The 19024-nt window shown below is 40.0% G+C and overlaps 1 protein-coding gene across 1 annotated transcript; it reads right to left on the reverse strand.

Moving 5' to 3' along the window:
* Positions 1 to 17609: 17609 nt before the first annotated feature.
* Positions 17610 to 18355, reverse strand: LOC147419460 (uncharacterized). The gene is made up of 4 exons (XM_086505814.1): positions 18340 to 18355; positions 18150 to 18271; positions 18043 to 18065; positions 17610 to 17688 (listed from the first exon to the last, which is right to left on the reverse strand). The coding sequence occupies exons 1-4, from the start codon at positions 18353 to 18355 to the stop codon at positions 17610 to 17612; spliced, it is 240 nt and encodes a 79-aa protein (XP_086361940.1).
* Positions 18356 to 19024: the final 669 nt, after the last annotated feature.

The following is a 19024-nucleotide window of genomic DNA, read 5'->3' on the forward strand; positions in this document are numbered from 1 at the left end:
AAGGATGCTTTGACAAAAGATGAGCTCCACATTGCACTCTCAAGAGTTTGATAGCCTAGATATAATACTAGTTTTGGTGCCTTTGTGGCTAGGCCATCTTTTTGTGCTTCAAATATCCTCCTTTTTGCACCTCACATTCTCAACTAATACAATTAAAATACCATTATGTAGTATCAGTTTGGGTTCCTAAGCCAATGCTTATCATGTTGTACTTCAGATTTTGTTGTTTTGGCTTCAAGTTCTAAGCTATATAAAGTAAAATATGAGTGTTTGCTATGAAAAGGAGTGTCTTAAGGCAATGCTTTACCTTTGCTTAACTAGCCTAATTGATAACGAGTTTATTTGAAAGGCTAGAATAGATTTTATGATCAAAGATGATGGCATCAAAATTTTGTAAAAAAATTCTTTTGACAAATTTTCTACTCGAAATATAGTCGTTTGTATTCAATATTTTCTATCACTAAAGGATAAATTGTGTATAGATTTTGAACCTCGGCTTGCTAGCTCGAGAAATGGCAACCCTTGGGCCTACGCTGCACCTACTAGTACAAGACAAGATGCAATGTAGTCATTTTGACTATTGGAGAAAAATCTCATTAAAGTCTACACTTTCTTCTGCTTGAATCCCTTAGCAGCCAATCTAGGCTTATACTTAGACTCAGGATCTTCTGCTGTGCATTTGTACACCCATTTGCAAGGAAAAGATTTTTTTCTCTCTGGAAACTTTTTCAATTCCCAAGTGTTATTTTTTATAATCAAGTTATACTCAAATTACATTGCCTGATCCCACTTCAAGCTATCTTCTATCTCAATAGATCCTCTTGGTAGTAGGTAGGATCTCTATAATCAGTGAATCAAAAATAAGTCTAACCCTGGCTAGTTCAGGGGCACAAGAGAAACATGTAGATCTCCTCAGTGCTTGGATGCTAGGCTCTGCTCTCTCAAGAGCATCACTAGCTCTCTCTGGAGCATTACTAGAGGTAGGTACATCACTAGTAGACCGAGTTATTTGCGTAATTGGACTTCAAGATACATTCATGAATCCTAGTTTGTAATACTCAAATTCTTTCACATGATGTCTATGCATCTATGATTCTTTAAAAAAAATCACCTATGAGCTGCGAATAGCTCTCCAAGATTCTGGGTGCTAGAGATGATAATCCATCTCTCCATCTATACCATAGCCAATCAAGATACATTTGTGTGACTTGGGATCAAGCTTCTTTCTAAGCTCTTTGTAATTTATCATAATTGGGATTCTTGCTTGTCCACATATCTTTTAGAATCTTGTAGTTCAACAATGTAATAGGCGACCTATTGATTATATGCAATGCTGTCAAAATAGCCTCTTGCTAAAACTCTCAAGGTAAATTTGCCATAAATAGCATGGAATTGACTCTATTCTAAATAGTTCTATTCATGCGCTCAACAACTCCATTTTGAGCAGGTGCTTTGTTTGCTACAAAAGTCCCTAAACTCAGTGGAGACATACTCTCCCCCATTGTCAATGCACAAAGCCCTCAACTTCTTGCCTGACTAGTTCTTGAACATAGCTAGGAACTCTTGGAAGACACCAAAGACTTCTTCTTTCCTATTCAAGAGGTAGCCCACACCTTTCGAGTAGAGTCATCTATGAAAGCCAAGAAATATAATGCCCTCCCTAGAGACTTATGAGGGATAAGTCCACATAGATTACTGTTAACCAAATCTAGAGGATTCCTTAACTTTCTTTTCCAATGACAAAGTGGTAAGCCTAATCTGTTTCCCATATATGCAATGCCCACATAACTAAAATCAGAATAGTTTAACACATGGCTATAGCAAAAACATTGTAATTGCTTCAATCTCTTCTGACTCATATGACCAAGCCGATTATGCCACATCTCAGTTGAAGGCAACTCGCTTACATAAATAGTGTTCTGTTTCATATAGAGACATACAAGGAATATAATGAGCTAGATGTTTGGCCTTTCAAAATGAACAAATTACCTTTGCTGAGTATCCAAGAAACATTTCCAAAAACTATAGTATATCCCAAATTGTCAAGCTCTCCTACAGAAACCAAGCTCTCAATTAGATTTGACACATGTTTAACACCTCGAAGCATGAGCTTGGTACCATTACACATAACAACTTCACATCTCAAATGCCACATATCTCAAGTTGATGATAATCACCTAGCTTAACTGAACCATGTGTAGAAGAATAACCAGAGAACGACTCCTTGTGAGGAGTAGAATAAAAATTGGCACTTTAGTCAATGATCCAATTCTACGCATAGCATTTTTCAAGAGCTAATAACGCCTTTGAACTCAAATCAAAAGTGAAGACTAGTACATCTGACGGCTACAACACGTCATGAATAATATCAACATGTTGAAATTTTACGACATTGAGCTCCTCTATCTTCACAATGCTTTTAGGAGGTGCAGGACTTATGACAATGGCTTTATCCTTTTATCTTTGCAATAAATGACAATCTTTATTCATGTGTCATTTATTATGACAATGGTAGCATTTAATGTTCCTTGTGTCACGTCTATGACTCTTGCTATATGCATCCTTGCAATCCTGAGAACAAGCACGGCTGCGACTACGACCTCTTTGCCATTGATGGTTTTTTTGGCTACTTTTACTAGCCATATATGCATTACCATGACCACTAGTATCAAGAGGATGGTGTCAAATCTCTTCTATGGGAAAAGCACTAGTAACATCACTAAAAAAAGCCTACGCTTAGGGGTAGAGTTACCAATGGTAGTGTTAAACATGTCCCATGATGCAAGCAAAGAGGATAGAAATAAAATTCAGCCCTTTAGAATTTGCTTTGAATTCAATTGTGTAAACAAATTATTGAACTCATTTAAGTGGGAATTGACATTGCTACCTTTCTTCATGTTCAAATGCATAAGCTTCTTCATGATAAAAACTTTGTTCGAGGCACTCTTACCATCCCAAAGTGAGCATAATGACTACCATAATTCCTTTGCAGTAGTATTGTCCATAATTGGTGAGTCCATAAAGAAAATGAACTCACCAAGGTGTAGATGAATGGTCTCCGCCTGTGTATTTAGTGAATGTCTTATTTTGTATTGACGATGCCCTGGCTCGGTTTGAGCAGGGCTGTGTTGTGATCTGTATTTTTTTTTTTGTGATCTGTGATCTGTAACTAATACACCACTCACTATTGTAAGTTTTGAAAAATAAAGAAAAATCAAGGCCTAAGAAAACGGTTTTCCTCACAGCATGTTAATGCACTACCCCATCGAAAAAAAGTGGTCGTTTTTTGTTAATTCATGTAAATTTAATCAGTGCAATGCCGAGAACCTCATGATTAACGATGCCCTTACATTAGCCTTCTTGAAAGAGGCCATTTGAAAAGTAAAATAAAGACTATTATTTGGATGGAAGCCAAGATCCATATAGAAGACCCTTAAAAAACATTCAAGGGTGTTCTTCACAAGTTTGGTTTAGGAAGCTGCAAACAAAATTATTCAAGAAAACTTCCATTGAATGCTATCTACTAAAAACATGCTACTAGTAGTCTCAAAGATTCACAAATTTGGAAGGAATCTCTGAGTCCTAAAGCCAAAAAAAGGGGTTATCGCCATCGTCCGTCTATGCAGCAAAACATAGCTCTGTCTCCCTCTCGGCCTTCACCCTCACACAACCACCTTGGCCTCAGAGTCTCAGACACAATAGGTTTGTATCCCTCCCTCTATCTCCTACACCCACCATCTATTGTTCCATTCACCATTCCTCGGGATTGTGACAACTTCCCTTCACTACACCACCGCAAGGTCCCTGTTGGAATGTCCTTACACACGGGTAGTAGAGAGAGAAGAAAGAGAGTGCCACCTGCGTGTGCTTCTAGCTACGGCTCCACATGTAGCATCCCCTCTATAAAACCAAAGTGGGATGTCCCTATACAGAAATGATAGGGAGAGAGAGAGAGCGAGAGAGGGGGCGCACTTCACCCTGGGCCTACCCTACAGAGGAAAGATTGAGTGTGAGAGAGAGATAGGCTAGCGCTGTAGCTCGGGTCCCCCTTACATAGGGACATGAAGGAAAGAGAGAGCCTCTACGCATCTTGGCTCTGCACGTCTCATCCACTTGACACACTACAAACCCAAAAAATCTACCTCCCCCTCTCTCCTCAACGTGCAACTTTCCCTCTTTTTCCCTTCAAAGGCATGGCGGAATCTGCGCTTGATTACTTCGTTTGCGTAGCAGCCTCTTTTGAATTCTCGAGCTCTCAAGCCTCCACGTGGTCATAGCTTTTTAGTAGGAAATGTCATTTTTTATGTCATTTAATATGGATTGTACGCTTTTTGACAACACTACGCCACATTCTCTGAGTCTATGCATGCTCCTACCTCCAGAGTTGGAGTCCACCCTATGTAGTCTCTTATCCAACCTCAGCTTGCATCACTTTTCCTCATCATGATGGCGTGTTTCATGAAAAAGACAACAAGAAAGTGCACATACATCTGCTGAATTCTCACGACTCATGTGCGATGGTCCTCATGCTGCTAAATAGCTCCTTGAATCTAAGCAGCTCTCTGTTGCATGGTGCAACTCTTGAATTGAGGCACCTATCGCAGGTAGGGCATCAACAACTCAAGAGAGAATTCATGAATTCCTCCACGCTGCTTTAAGCAAATATGTATGTCAAATTTGGGACTCTCACCAAAGCACAAAAAGTTATTGATGGGTATCCTTTCTGAAATTATCTTTGCGGGGTGGATAAAATATCTTGTAAGCGTCACCGGTTATGAGTCCACATAGCAGTAGTTTTCATACTACTTTGCCAAATGCAAACGCAAGCCTCCAGATGCATCTTGCATCTTGAAGGCCTACACCCTTTCACAAGACGTTGACATGGATGAGAGTATGTATGCTCGTTATGTGTGTCGAATGTGATGCCCTCACCAAAGCACATAAGTTCTTGATGGGCATCCTTTTTGGGATGTCTCTTGTAGTGCTTTGATTGCAGGGTATACTCAACATGGATGTGGCAAGGAAGCTTTGGGTTCTTTTCACAAGATTCAAAGCAAAGTGCAAGCACTTTGAAAGCCTCCCCCTAGATGAGATAATTCATGATGAGAGTGCTATAGTCAGGGGTTGTTCAAAAGGTTCAAGATGCAATGCCTGGAATTGTCTTGGTCAATATGTATGCCAACTGTGATGTGCTTGAGAAAACACCAAAAGTGCTTGAGGAGCTTCCTATCCAGAATGTTGTCTCTTGGAATGCACTGATTACGAGAAAAGCGCAACAAGAGCAAGGCCAAAAGGCTCTTGGTTGTTTTCAACGGATGCAAAGCGAGGGCCTCTCTCCAGATAAGCGTGCAAAGTGAGGGTCTCTCTCCAGATGCAACCACATAAGCATGCATCTTGAAAGCATGTGGCTGTATGCAAGATGCCGACGTGGGCTTATAAATTCACTATGATATTGTTAGTCAGGGCTTGTTGCAAAAACATTTCCATGCTTGGCAATGCCTTGGTCGAGACGTACGCTAAACATGGTGCACTTCAAAAAGCACAAAACGTGCTTGTCGAGCTTCCTGTCTCAAATTGTTAGTTAGCGACCGACTGTTAAATTCACACTGATATTGTTAGTCAGGGGCTATTGCAAAAAATTGACATGCTTGGCAATGATGACTTGGTCGAGATGTATGCTAAATGTGGTGCACTTCAGAAAGCACAAAGCGTGTCCGTGGAGCTTCCTATCCCAAATGTTGTCCCTTGGAGTGCATTGATTACAGGATACTCGCAACAAGAGCATGGCGGGAAAGCTCTCAACTGTTTTTAGCGGATGCAGAGCAAGGGCCTCTCTCTAGATGAAATCACATATGCGTGCATCTTGAAAGCACACAAGACAATGGTTTGGACTTAATAATTCACTCTAATATTGTTAGTAAGGGGCTGTTGCAAAAAACTGCCATGCTTGGCAATGCCTTGGTCGATATGTATGCCATATGTGGTGCTCCTGTGCGGGATGTCGTCTTTTGGAATGCATTGATTGTAGAATATGCCCAACAACAGCAGGGCCAACAAGCTCAGAGCGACATGCTTGCAAGATGCACATGTAGGTGACAGTGTTTGGAGAAAGGCCTTCGCTTTGCACCTGCTGAAAATAGTAATGCAAATTTCTCTCAAAAAGAGATGGTGTGCTTGGCACTCCCTTGGTCAATATGTATGACAAATGTGGGACACTTCAACAAGGGTTTTTTATAAAACTTGTCGTGTTTGGGAATGCCTTGGTCGATACGTGGTGCACTTTAGAAAGCACAAAACGAGCTTGAGGAGCTTCTTGCCCCAGTGCATTGATTGCGGGATAAGCGCATCGGGAGCCGGTCCAAAAATCTCTCGGCTGTTTTCAAAGGATCCGAAGCGAGGGCCTCTCTCCAGAAGCAATCACATACGTGTGTATCTTGAAGCCATGTGTGAACGCAAGATGTTGATATGGGCTTAAAATTTTGCTCTGTTATTATAAGTCAAGGGTTGTGGCAGAAACCTGTCGGGCCTGGCAATGCCTTGGTTGATATGTACGCCAAATGTGGTGCGCGTGTGCGAGATGTCCTCTTTTGGAATGCATTATGATTGCAAGATATGCTCGACAACGACTGAGCCAGGAAGCTATGGGTTGTTTTGAACAGGTGCGAAGCGAGGGCCTCTCTCTAGATGCTATCACCTACATATGCATCTTGCAGGCATGTGGCTCGATGCAAGATGCTCTGTAAAAGAGATGGCATGCTTGGCACTGCCTTCGTTGATACATACACCAAATGTGGGACACTTTGGCTGGGGCTTTTTCAAAAACTCGTCATGCTTGGCAATGCCTTGATCGATATGTATGCTAAATGTACTGCACTTCAAAAAGTACAAAACGTGCTTGCGGAGCTTCTACTCCCGAATGTCGTCTTCTGGAGTGCATTGATTGCGGGAATGTAGGCCAACTGTGGGGCACTTTGGATATGGGTGTTTCAAAAAATTGTCGTACATGGATTATGTTTTTACGCAAGACTCTCATATGGGTAAGATAATTCATAATCAACTATAATCAACTAGCGCTGCTTAGCAAGGCATTGGTCCATATGTATGTCAAATGTGGTGCCATCATGGAAACATGAAATGTCTTCAAGGAATGCTCTTCGCTTGGAATGTGTTTTCTGCAGACTACGCCCAAAACTTCCTGTCCCAAGTGTTGTCTCTTGGAGTGTATTGATTGTCGGATCCAGGCAACAGGAGTAGGGCCAAAAAGCTCTTGGTTGTTTGCAGCGGATGCAAAGGTAGGGCCTCTCTCCATATACAATCACATAAGCGTGCATCTTGTAGGCATGTTGTTGTACGCAAGATGCCGACATGGGCTTATAAATTCACTCTTATATTGTTAGTTAGGGGCTGTTGCAAAAATTTTCCATGCTTGGCAATGCCTTGGTTGAGACATATGCTAAAGGTGGTGCACTTGAGAAAGAACAAAATGTGATTGTGGATCTTTCGGTCCCGAATGCCATCTCTTGGAGTGCATTGATTGCTAGATACGCACAACAAGAGCAAGGTTGGAAAGCTCTCAGCTATTTTCAATGGATGCAGAGCAAGGGCCTCTCTCTAGATGCAATCACATAAGAGTGCATCTTGAAGGCATACAAGACGTTGTTGTGGGCTTAAAAATTCACTCCGATATCGGTAGTAAGGGGCTATTGAAAAAAATTGCCATGCTTGGCAATGCCTTGGTCGATATCTATGCCAGATGTGGTGCTTTTGTGCGGGATGCCATCTTTTGGAACGTACAAGCTGCAGGATATGCCCAACAATAGCCGGGCCGGCAAGCTCTGGGCTTTTTTCAGCAGGTGCAAAGTTAGGGCATTTCTCTAGATGCTATCACCTACGTGTGCATCTTGCAAGCATGTGGCTCTATGCAAATTTTTCTAAAAAAGAGATGGCGCGCTTGGCAATGCCTCGGTCGATATGTATGACAAATGTGGGACACTTTAGCAAGGGTTGTTCATAAAAATTGTCTTGCTTGGCAATGCCTTGGTTGATACGTATGCTAAATGTGGTGCACTTCAAAAAGCACAAAACGAGCTTGAGGAGCTTCCTATTCCCAATGCTATCTCTTGGAGTGCATTGATTGTAGGATACGTGCAATAGGAGCAGGGACAGAAAGCTCTCAGCTATTTTCATCGGATCCAAAGTGAGGGCCTCTCTCCAAATGCAATCACATACGCGTTCATCTACAAGGCATGTGTTTGTACACAAGATGCCGATATGGGCTTAAAAATTCACTATGATGTTGTTAGTCATGGGTTGCTGCAGAAAATTGTTGTGTCTGGAAATGCCTTGGTTGATATGTACGCCAAATGTGGTGCTCCTGTGCGGGATGTCATCTTTTGAAATGCACTAATTGCAAGATATGCCCAAAAACGGCCAGAGGCTAGGAAGCTATGGGTTGTTTTCAATAGGTGCGAAGTGGGGGACCTTCTCCAGATGCTATCACATACGTGTGCATCTTGTAGGCATGTGGCTCTATGCAAGAGGCTCTCTAAAAGAGATGGCATTCTTGGCCTTGCCTTTGTTGATACATATGCCAAACGTAGGACACTTTCACTAGGGCTTTTTTATAAAATTTCCGTGCTTGGCAATGGCTTGGTTGATATGTATGCTCAATGTGGTGCACTTCAGAAAGCACAAAACATGCTTGAGGAGTTTCATGTCCCGAATGGCATCTCTTCGAGTGCATTGACTACGGTAATGTACGCCAACTATGGGACACTTCAACAAAAAATTGTTGTGGTTGGCAAACTCTGATATTGTTAGTAAGGGGCTGTTGCAAACAATTTCCATGCTTGGAAATGCCTTGGTCGATATGTATGCAAGATGTGTTTTGGAACGCACTGATTGCAGGGTATGCCCAACAATGGCTGGGCAAGCAAGGTCTGGGCTTTTTTAGTAGATGCAAAGCGAGGGCCTTTCTTCTACTTTCTCCAGATGCTATCACCTACGTGTGCATCTTGTAGGCTTGTGGATCTATGCAAATTTCTCGTGAAAAGATATGGCATGCTTGGCACTGTCTTGGTCGATATGCATGCCAAATGTGGAACACTTCAGTAAGGGCCGTTTCAAAAAATTGTCGTGCTTAGGAATGCCTTGGTCGATACGTATGCTGAATGTGGTGCACTTCCAAAACCAAATCGCAGGTCTACCAGCAGATTCATTTTCTCACTTGGGAGTTCTGCTATCACATGGAGTATCAAGAAGCAACCCACAGACCATCTCCCATTTGGACCCCTTTAACCTTGGCCCCGTGCTGAGATAGATCCATAACCACATGTCTATATTTTAACCCTTGTTCCCATTTATTCTCCCACATTAAATGATCAATTTAATATGAGAAAACCATTTAGATTGGTTAGATATTAGGTTTCATGACACTTGGTGATGCAAATTCAGTCTTTGCAGTGTCCACTCCGTCTCAATTATCATGTTTGTTCAGAGCAGTGCGGTGATACGAAAGGTTAAATGCAATCTATGTGCATTGACAATAATCACAAGGTGAATAAGCGTTACCATTTTCTAATTTTTGACACTGAGAATGCAGTTAATGAACGCGCTGAAAATTGCACGCAGATTGGGGAGGACTGTCCAAACTCCCCCATGCAAGGAGACTTGCATGTTTTAAAAAAAAAGCATAAAAATGGAACAATAAACAATTAATAACATTGCCATCTTCTATGATTACAAACATTGACCTTGACAAAACTCTAACTCTCTTTGTGGTTTTTTGCAAGGTACACCTCTGAAACACTATGATCAATATCCCAAACACGCTCTCACGTAAAAAAATCTAACACGATTTGACACGCTCTCTCTCTCTCTCTGTGCTTCATTTTAACGTCTCACCTCCCAATTAATAAATATCTTAGACATAATTAATAGCATCAAATAATAGAATTTGTTGATTTTTATTCATTTAAGAAGGTTGAAGTGGCATATACAAATGATAAGAATTTAGACAATAGATCATGAATCAAAGAATTGATACAATCTAAAATCTAAAAACATATTTAGACATAACAACATTGGGACATGAAGATCATCGCCTTGTCAAAATAGGATTATGTGAACTTAAGGTAATAAGATTTGTGGAAAACAAAGCACAAGCTCTCTCTCTCTCTCTCTCTCTCTCTCTCTCACACACACACACACACACACACACACACACACACACACACACACACACACACACACACATCATTTTTCTTCTAGGTTCTTGTTTTCTCTTACCCTTGGACCCACTTTAATTCAATACAGGTATGGCTAACGAAGCACTCTAGTTCCACTTACTAGATCTCAAAAGGAAAATTGAGCGCACTTACTTAAAATTCCACAAACAGATCTCAAAAATAAATAATTACTTAGAGACTTTGTCAAAAAAATTTATCAAGAAATTGAATATATTTGAAGGCTTTTAGACTAGATTGCTTAAAATAATTTAAATTTTTTCACCTTCAAATTCAAATTGTATATTTCAAATATTGTAACATAGAACTAGGTCTTTGTAGTGCTAGCCACGAGATGCAAGGTGGGAGTTGGACGTAGCACCTTGGATGCCTAGTGGTAAAGACTTGGGGGGCCCGCCCCGGGCTTGTGATTTTTAGTGGTCTTCTTTGAGCAGTCTTGTGTGTGGCACTGTGTGCTTTTGTCAAGTTGACAAGGAATGCCTGACAATTTATTTATGCACTATCAGACATAGCCGCACTGTATGAGACTATCCACATTATAGCGACACCAACCACTAGCCTTAAGAAATTTTATCTAGCCCTAGTGCAAGTTTACCTTACATAAAGTTTTGGAGTTGTACTATGACTTAAAGGTCAATAGAGGTGTGTGATTTTGTTTTCTGGCCGTACTCACAATTGTGAGTGAAAATGATACATTAATTCAATCTCCAACACTACATGTGCTTTGAGGAGACAACATTTTCACAAAAGAGGTGTATAATTAATCAACATGAGCCACTCATCTAATCTATATCTATCTATACTATATATGAAGCACCTTAAAAGTTTTAAGGAAGGAGAGATGTGTCACATTCTGCTTCATTTCAAAGACAACCTTCAAAGAACATTTAATTAAAAATGAAAAAGTGAAGATTAATAACTAGGATGGTAGAAAATGAAAAGACTTGTGAGGTTGTCTTTGCATTGGAAAGTAAAAAAAAGGCTCACCACTAACTACTTTTATGTTTGAAAATCATTTGAAGAATGGCTTTCCTTTACATTTTGAGGGTTTTAAAAGAAACACTTAGTGTTGTGTTGGGTTAGAGAGACTTTCATTGTTTTCAGTCTATGATGAAGACTTACCTTTCATTTAGTGCATAATGAAGACTTACCTTTCATTTCATATCCTGACATGTTTTTACTTTTCTTGCATTCTATAATCTATTGTTTTAGAATGTTAAAGTGAAGCTTTACTTTGCATAATTTTAGTAAATTTTACACACACATACATATATGTTTTTTTGCATTCTATTGTTTTAGAATGCTAAAGTAAAGCTTCACCTTGCATAATTCTAATAAATTCTATACACACACATATATTTATTAGTTCTTTTTATTTCACCTTTCATTTCACAACTTCACATGGCTTTACGCTTCTTGCATTCTATAACTTGATTACAGTCAATGTTAACGTTCGAGAAAGTCTCTTTTATTAAACGATTGCTGGTCGAGTTTCCTCCTCTCACAAAGAAGAAAACCGAAAATACTAGAAAAATTTTGAGATTTGCAGACTTTTTGGACAACTTTCTCACATATTTCATCGGTTTTTCTTCCGTTTACGATGGTTTGCAACTAGCTAGTTTCGCTTTTCAATCGGCTCAAGACTAAGCTAAGGCAATCCTTTCCCAAACACTGATACCAGTTTGATTCAACCAAACAATTTTGTCACTTTCTTATTGTTTTTGAAAGCAGTCGTGACTCTTTCACTTGTTTTTTATGTGTTGTTCAATGAACCTCCCTTCGTAAGTTTGTACGGACCTTCTATGTCGTAAATGATCTTTGATCTCGATGCTCAAAGGTCAAAAGCTAGATGCATGTACTCGTGTGTGTGTGTGTGTGTGTGTGTGTGTGTGTGTGTGTGAGAGAGAGAGAGAGAGAGAGAGAGAGATTGTCTTGCTGTGTGTGAATATAAAAGACAAAATCGACATGCCATTCTCCAAGGTGTTGGCGCATTGCATGAAGGCTTTTACATTTACATTGCATTATTGAAATACATTGATCTCAACAATTCAACGATAGGAGTCCAACACTTTGATATGGATGTCATGCACACATTGTGTGTGTATGTGTGTGTGTGTGTGTGTGTGTGTGAGAGAGAGAGAGAGAGAGAGAGAGAGAGAGAGAGAGAGAGGGCTCTCACACCGGCACTAGAAAGACGGGTGGGAGAATAAGCATTGGTTTTATAATTAGCAATCAACAAAGCGACAATCAACAAAATCTACAATCAAGAATTAAAAAAAAAAAAACGACATCAACATTTACAAAGAATTGACAAAATTGAGAGTTGATGCAATTTGGAAAGTTCAATTCAAAAAATCCTTGGCAAAAGATGTGCAAGCCAAAGTCAGGATCAAACCTCAACAAACAACAAAGGTGGATGACCAGAGATAACTACAACAATTCTCGGCTATTTTTGAAGGTTTTTACGCTAGATTTCTTTGAGCTTTGTGAGTGCCCTTGCCTTTGGGTTGACTTTGGAATTCAAAGGTGAATCTCAAAATTTGTAAGTGGGATTGCACTAAATCTAAGTTTTCTCAAGCGTTTAGAGAAAAATTAGAATGTTTGAGGCAAATCTCAAAATTTTGTAAGGAGGGTTATACTAAATCGAGTTGAGGCATAGTGCATTCTGCTAAAAGCATAGAAAATTTGCGTATGAGAAATTTTAGGGGCAACTTGATTATATTTTAAGGCTTTTACACTCAATTTCTTTCTTCTTTGTAGGTTTTCTCACCTTCAAATCTATAATTTAGAGATAAATTTCAAAATCAGCAAAAAGTGGGATTACATTAAATAGAGGAATTTTCAAGCATTTGGCTATACCATACCTTTTTTCTAGCATTTTAGAGGCAAATTTACTATATGAAGGTTCTTGCACTAAACTTCTCTGTATTTTTTAGATTCTCTAAAAATTAATTTATATTCTCTAACCTTTGTAGTTTCCTTTTTTTATTATAAAAATGCTCTTAAGAGCTTGATTTGAATTAACTAGAAAAGAATACATGCAGTCCTTGGCATATCTTTGCACATGGGTCTCCAACCAATACAACATATGCACACTATGACCCAAATCATACCCGAACATTTTTGCAAGTACATTATATTTCTATCAAGCACCTATCTTCTTCTTCTTGGCAAGCCGCTTCCTCCTACTTGATAAAAGCCATTTGGAATTAGAGATAAATCTCAAAAAAGTTAGATGGGATTATACTAAACCTAATTTTTTTCCTCCAATTTTTATGGGTATCCTAACATTCAAATTAAATCTTACAAGTGTGTGGCCCATCCTATGGATGGAGAGAGAGAGAGAGAGAGAGAGAGAGAGAGAGAGAGAGAGAGAGAGAGAGAGAGAGAGAGACCCTTTTCTTGGCACCCAATCCATCTCTTTCTTTCTTTTCCTTAGTCTCCCTCCCTCCCGGTCCCCTTCCAAGCCGTTTCCTTATGTCACGTGGCAAGGGCTTCCAAGGTGCATTAGATATAAGTCCAGAAAATTTATAGGCGAGATTATACTAAACCTAGGTTTTTCTTGAGCATTTGAGTACACAATAGATTTTTGCTATTATTCAATAGTCCATTATCTAAAATCTTTATAAGGGAGTTTGAAAAATTAGAGGAAGGAGAGGGCCTCCACGTGTTCTTTTTTGGTTGATTTGCATGGCCTGTTGGATCAACACCAAACTTGAGTTGTTGATGGGTTGTCCTCCTTATCATAGACACATTAAAGAGCCTGTGAAAATTAAGTGAACTAGCTCAGATTTTATGCGATTCCATCCTTTTTCAATCATAGTCAAAATTGTATGCATGACAACCAGTTGTCAATCTATGTGTGTGTGTGTGTATGAGAGAGAGAGAGAGAGAGAGAGAGAGAGAGAGAGAGAGAGAGAGAGAGAGAGAGAGAGATTTGCCACTAGCAAGTAGACAGAGAAAGAGTGAGGTGGGTCATCGGGACCAAGACCAAGACCTTGATCATGATAGCTACTAATGATCATGTAGAGACGAACAAGGAATAAGCACCGTCCATTGGTGTGGAGTGCTTCGTAGTAGAAGATGGGTGCTCAAGGCAATAGGTGTGCATGGGTTTGCTTGAGCCACTATGAGTTTGGTCTGGTAGAAAGAAAGTAAAGAGCTAATGGCTTAGGTGGAAGCAATTGTAGCCACAACTTGGACAAAGTGTGTGTGTGTGTGTGTGTGTGTGTGTGTGTGTGAGAGAGAGAGAGAGAGAGAGAGAGAGAGAGAGAGAGAGAGAGAGAGAGGAGCCCATTCCATTGTCCAAAATTAGGGGACACATTCTTCTCCATGCTCTTTCTCAGCTCCCCATAAAAATCGATGGCACTTCATTAGAGCACTGTGGGGGCTGATGTACTAAGAGATATTTATCTACAGGTTATGACGGTGAAGTAGTAATTGAAGAAAAAAGTTAAAATGGGTCCTTTTCTTGCAATGGTGAATACAAAAAGACCTTAATTGAGGATGCAAGGATGCAAAGCATCTTAGCATTGGATGCATTTGGGCTTCTTCTATGGCTAGCAGTGTCGTTTTGGCTTCTAGGAGCCATTGCCGTCGACTTCTTTAGCTTCACATATCTGGAGAAGTTTTACATCTATCCTAAGGCATGTGTGTGTGTGTGTGTGTGCACATGTGAGCACATATGTGTGTGTGTGTGTGTGTGTGTGTGTGAGAGAGAGAGAGAGAGAGAGAGAGAGAGAGAGAGAGAGAGAGAGAGAGGCACATTGTTATCTTCCTAGAGTGATTCCAAAGACTACAACCTCACATGTGGGCACATACATACCCACACACACCTACCTATATATGACTCTCTCTTTGTGTGTGTGTGTGTGTGTGTGTGTGTGTGAGTGAGAGAGAGAGAGAGAGAGAGAGAGAGAGAGAGAGAGAGAGAGAGATCCTATAACCATGCTTTTCTTAGTCGCAACAACATGCGGGTCACATACAAGTAGAACTTGATGAATGATTTCCTTTTTGACTAGTGCATTAGACCCTATTATGAATATATGCTCCGTGCTTGCATGCATGATATCCTTGGTAGTAGTGCTTGGTGACTTGTGTGCATACTAGGACTGCTTTGTTTTGAAACCTTCTTTCTCTCAAGACCAAGTCATTTCTAAAGAGACACCGTCCAAAGTCCTTTGCACCAATCTACAATTTTTGGCGGCAAGAACCGGTGAGCAAGGGATCCTTTGAAGTTGCTTTGCAACCAAAGAAAGTGTTTGGGCCAAGCCCTCTAACAAGAATCTTGTTTCTGAATAGGATAACTCCCCATAATAACTTCTATGTGAATACCTTCATTGTACTTAGTCAATTTACCTCTCAATTGTTGTTACCTATTTTTCTATTTCTCTTTAGACCAATTTGCCTTCCAAATTTGATGAGATGTATGAACAGATCCCCCTTTTACATTAACTTGTATAAGTTTCCACTAATTTTGGGAAATGCAAAAATTGTGTTTTTGGGCCAACGCCAAGCTTTTCAATCGAGTTTTGACCTAGCAGCATGAATTCGACAATTGCATAAAACTTTCTGAGACTCTATTGATTAAAATCGTTTCAATTATATTTAGCCTATGTTGTATCACCACAACTAGTCTACATCTTTCAAATAGTAGTTGTCATTGCTCCAGAGATGAGCCAGCTTGGAGATCACTTTGTTATTAATTTTTCTAGCGACTTCCCTCCAAAAGGCATTCAAGGATCATTCTACTAACTTGGAGATTTAAGGGGACCAATGTAAGATGGAGTACTTGAAGGTTTTTAAAGGTCTCCCTCCATTCAAGTGATGATGCGGCTTTATTGCACTTTCTTTGTAACTCCCCAATGTAGCCTCCAAGCTTCACACAAGCCCAAATTGGGGCAAGAATTTTGACTTGCATTTTAGCCTCCTTGCAAAAAAAGCTATACTTTGTCAATGATATTCATAACCATGGTTGCCCAATCTTGCCTTTGACTCGTTAAGGAGACTACACATTTGTGTTCATGATGATGATCTCTAAGTGTATTGTTGGGTCCAATATCCCGATGTCCCTTGTTCCTTGGGTCTAACCACCCATTAAAGGTATGTGCAAGAAGAAAAATCCTACAAGACTACCAATAGCTCCCTGAAGATGGTGAGTCACACTTATCAAATTTAAAGTGAGAAATAGCTTGAAACAATGTTATGTCTCACTCCCGCCCCCCTCTCTCCCTCTCTCTCTCTCTCAAGAGATATAACGTGGATTTCTATTGTTGAAAAAACCTTGAAGACAAGCTTATTTCTAGGCAATATAATGCTAGGATACAACAGTGTCTTGAGAAAAGACCTTGCACATTGGATAAAAAGACAAATTATAAGAAATGATATAAACAAAAGGAGCTAGCTTGGTTGATTGAGCATTCATCTATGTGGCCAAGCGACTTTGGTAGCACTCACGGATGCCCATTGTATCACCTGGCACAGAGAAATGAATTTTGCTACCCAAAAAAGAAGGGGTCTTACCATACATCAAGCGGATATTTCCGAGCAACACCATAGTCAAGTGAGTTTGATAAGATATATATGAAATATAAAGGTTGATATATGAAAAGCAAAATGTTGTAATATGTTGGGCATCTACATATGTCTCTAGCCCTACAAAAGGTGGTATAGCCTCACAAATGATGTATTTTGACGAGGATTCTATGTATCCTACATCCATGAGTCTATGTGCTAATAACATATATCATGTATTATTCATTGACGTAGCTAAGAGAGTGTTTAATGGCATATCTGAGAGAGAGAGAGAGAGAGAGAGAGAGAGAGAGAGAGAGAGAGAGAGAGAGAGAGAGAGTTGTTCCTTGTAGAGATATGTGAGAGGTTGTCCGATATGCGATTGTTCTCAATAGTTTTTTGGCGTGTTTTAGTGGTAACAAAGGTCAAGTAAGAGTGAAGCTACTACGAAACAAAACAAGTACTTAAAAATTCAACATAAAAAACCCTGCTATTTTTGTATTTCAACAATTATATCTCCCACCAAAAAAAATAACAAAAATGTTCCATCAAGAGATTGCATGGGTTTCACCCATATCACTATGATGAGTCACACTGATCATTGATGAACAAATTACGTCTCTGTCGCTCATTTTGGATATTGTAGTCATAGCACTTGTCCGAGGCCATTCTTCTTGCGGTCTCCTTTATATATACTGGCAAAATACTTCAATGAAACAAGAGAACTAGATTATTGACCCAACACAATACATAGCGAAACACGCAACATAAAAAACCATTGCCACAATCCTGACAACAAGCAAAGTCCAACATAAAAAAATGCAATAAAATGTCAATGAGAGGGTGGGAGCCTCACAAGTCATCATACGGGTTCCCACCAGGTCTGTCACCCTCATCTTCCACATCTACAGATGTGGTGGCATCAACACTCCGCTCATGTGGAAGCAGTAATGGCTGTACATACGTCAATATCAAGCCCTCATCACTATCAATGGAAGCACATGCACGCCCAGTAACAAGGCAAGCTGCAAGGACGGGTGCTGTCCCACACCCGAACTCCAAACAGATACCACCACGTCTGCATAGCATCTCCACGAAGCATGCTAACAATGCATGACTCATCTGAAGGCCTCCACATAGTGGCTCTCCTGTAGTAGTAAGGGCTCTTGAGGCTGGAGGCAAATAACGTCTCATCGTTGAATCCGTAGGACTCATACCAAGAAAGCGAAATAGTGAAGTACTCTCTGGAAGATAACAAGGAGGTTGCATCCCTCGTCTGTGAATTAAGAAAAGCATAGATGTGTCGCACTGCAAACCAACAAGAAACAAAAAAAGAGATAAACAAACTATTAAATTCATGAGTAGCACGATTTCATAGTTTTTATAAATTACCTCAATATGCTCCCCATAGCTACGAACAAAACCATATGCGCCATGATGAAGGAGCACAATCTGCCTATGAATAAGCAAGTCGGATGCCCTACAAAAACGCTCTACCCACCAAATGCTATCCCCTACAGAGAAGATGAGATACAATTATTACCAGGCATGAAAAACTAGACAAGTGAAGTTAGAGACTCACCAACACATGATGTCATGATCAACACCCAACCTGAATCAGCCAGAGTAGAGAATGAGAGATGAACTCCACCACGAACATGATCCTCTATGCAGACATCCCAAGATAGCGTCGTTGTCGATGCATGATGCAAACCACCGAATGGAAAATCCAAAAATATGAAATCAGCTGCCCAAGCCACTTTCTTGCCCACTCGGGTATATTGTACACCATCTTCTCGAGCTTTGAGCATGTAATCATGAACGAATTCCAAACTGGGTTTTGCAGCCCTGCACGAAAGTCACTGGCAATAGCAATATAGTCTCCAACCACTGCCATACATCTGACATCTTTGGAAGAGCCAAAGACCCCAGTAGGAAAGTTTGAGGCATGCACAAAAGAGAGAACCTTTCTCACTGTAAGAGCGCCACCAACACCTGCATTGATTCCCAAGTGTGAAAATATGCAATGTAAACTACACGACCTCAAGAAATCAAGAGTTCAAGAATATAACCATGTGAGATTAATGACTCTTCCCTAACATCCACATCTGTATACACATATGCAGCTTGTTTTCCCTTGTCCTTAGTACCACCTACTAATTTTAAATCAAGAATTCAAAATTACATTGACCACTAAAGCATCAATACTTCTTAAGGAAACCCATAAAGTACTCATACCTGTAGTTAGATGTTCTTTTATCATTGGA

Source organism: Adiantum capillus-veneris, chromosome 29 (genome assembly GCF_014529385.1).
Source record: "Adiantum capillus-veneris isolate H3 chromosome 29, ASM1452938v2, whole genome shotgun sequence".
Lineage (NCBI taxonomy): Eukaryota > Viridiplantae > Streptophyta > Polypodiopsida > Polypodiales > Pteridaceae > Adiantum > Adiantum capillus-veneris.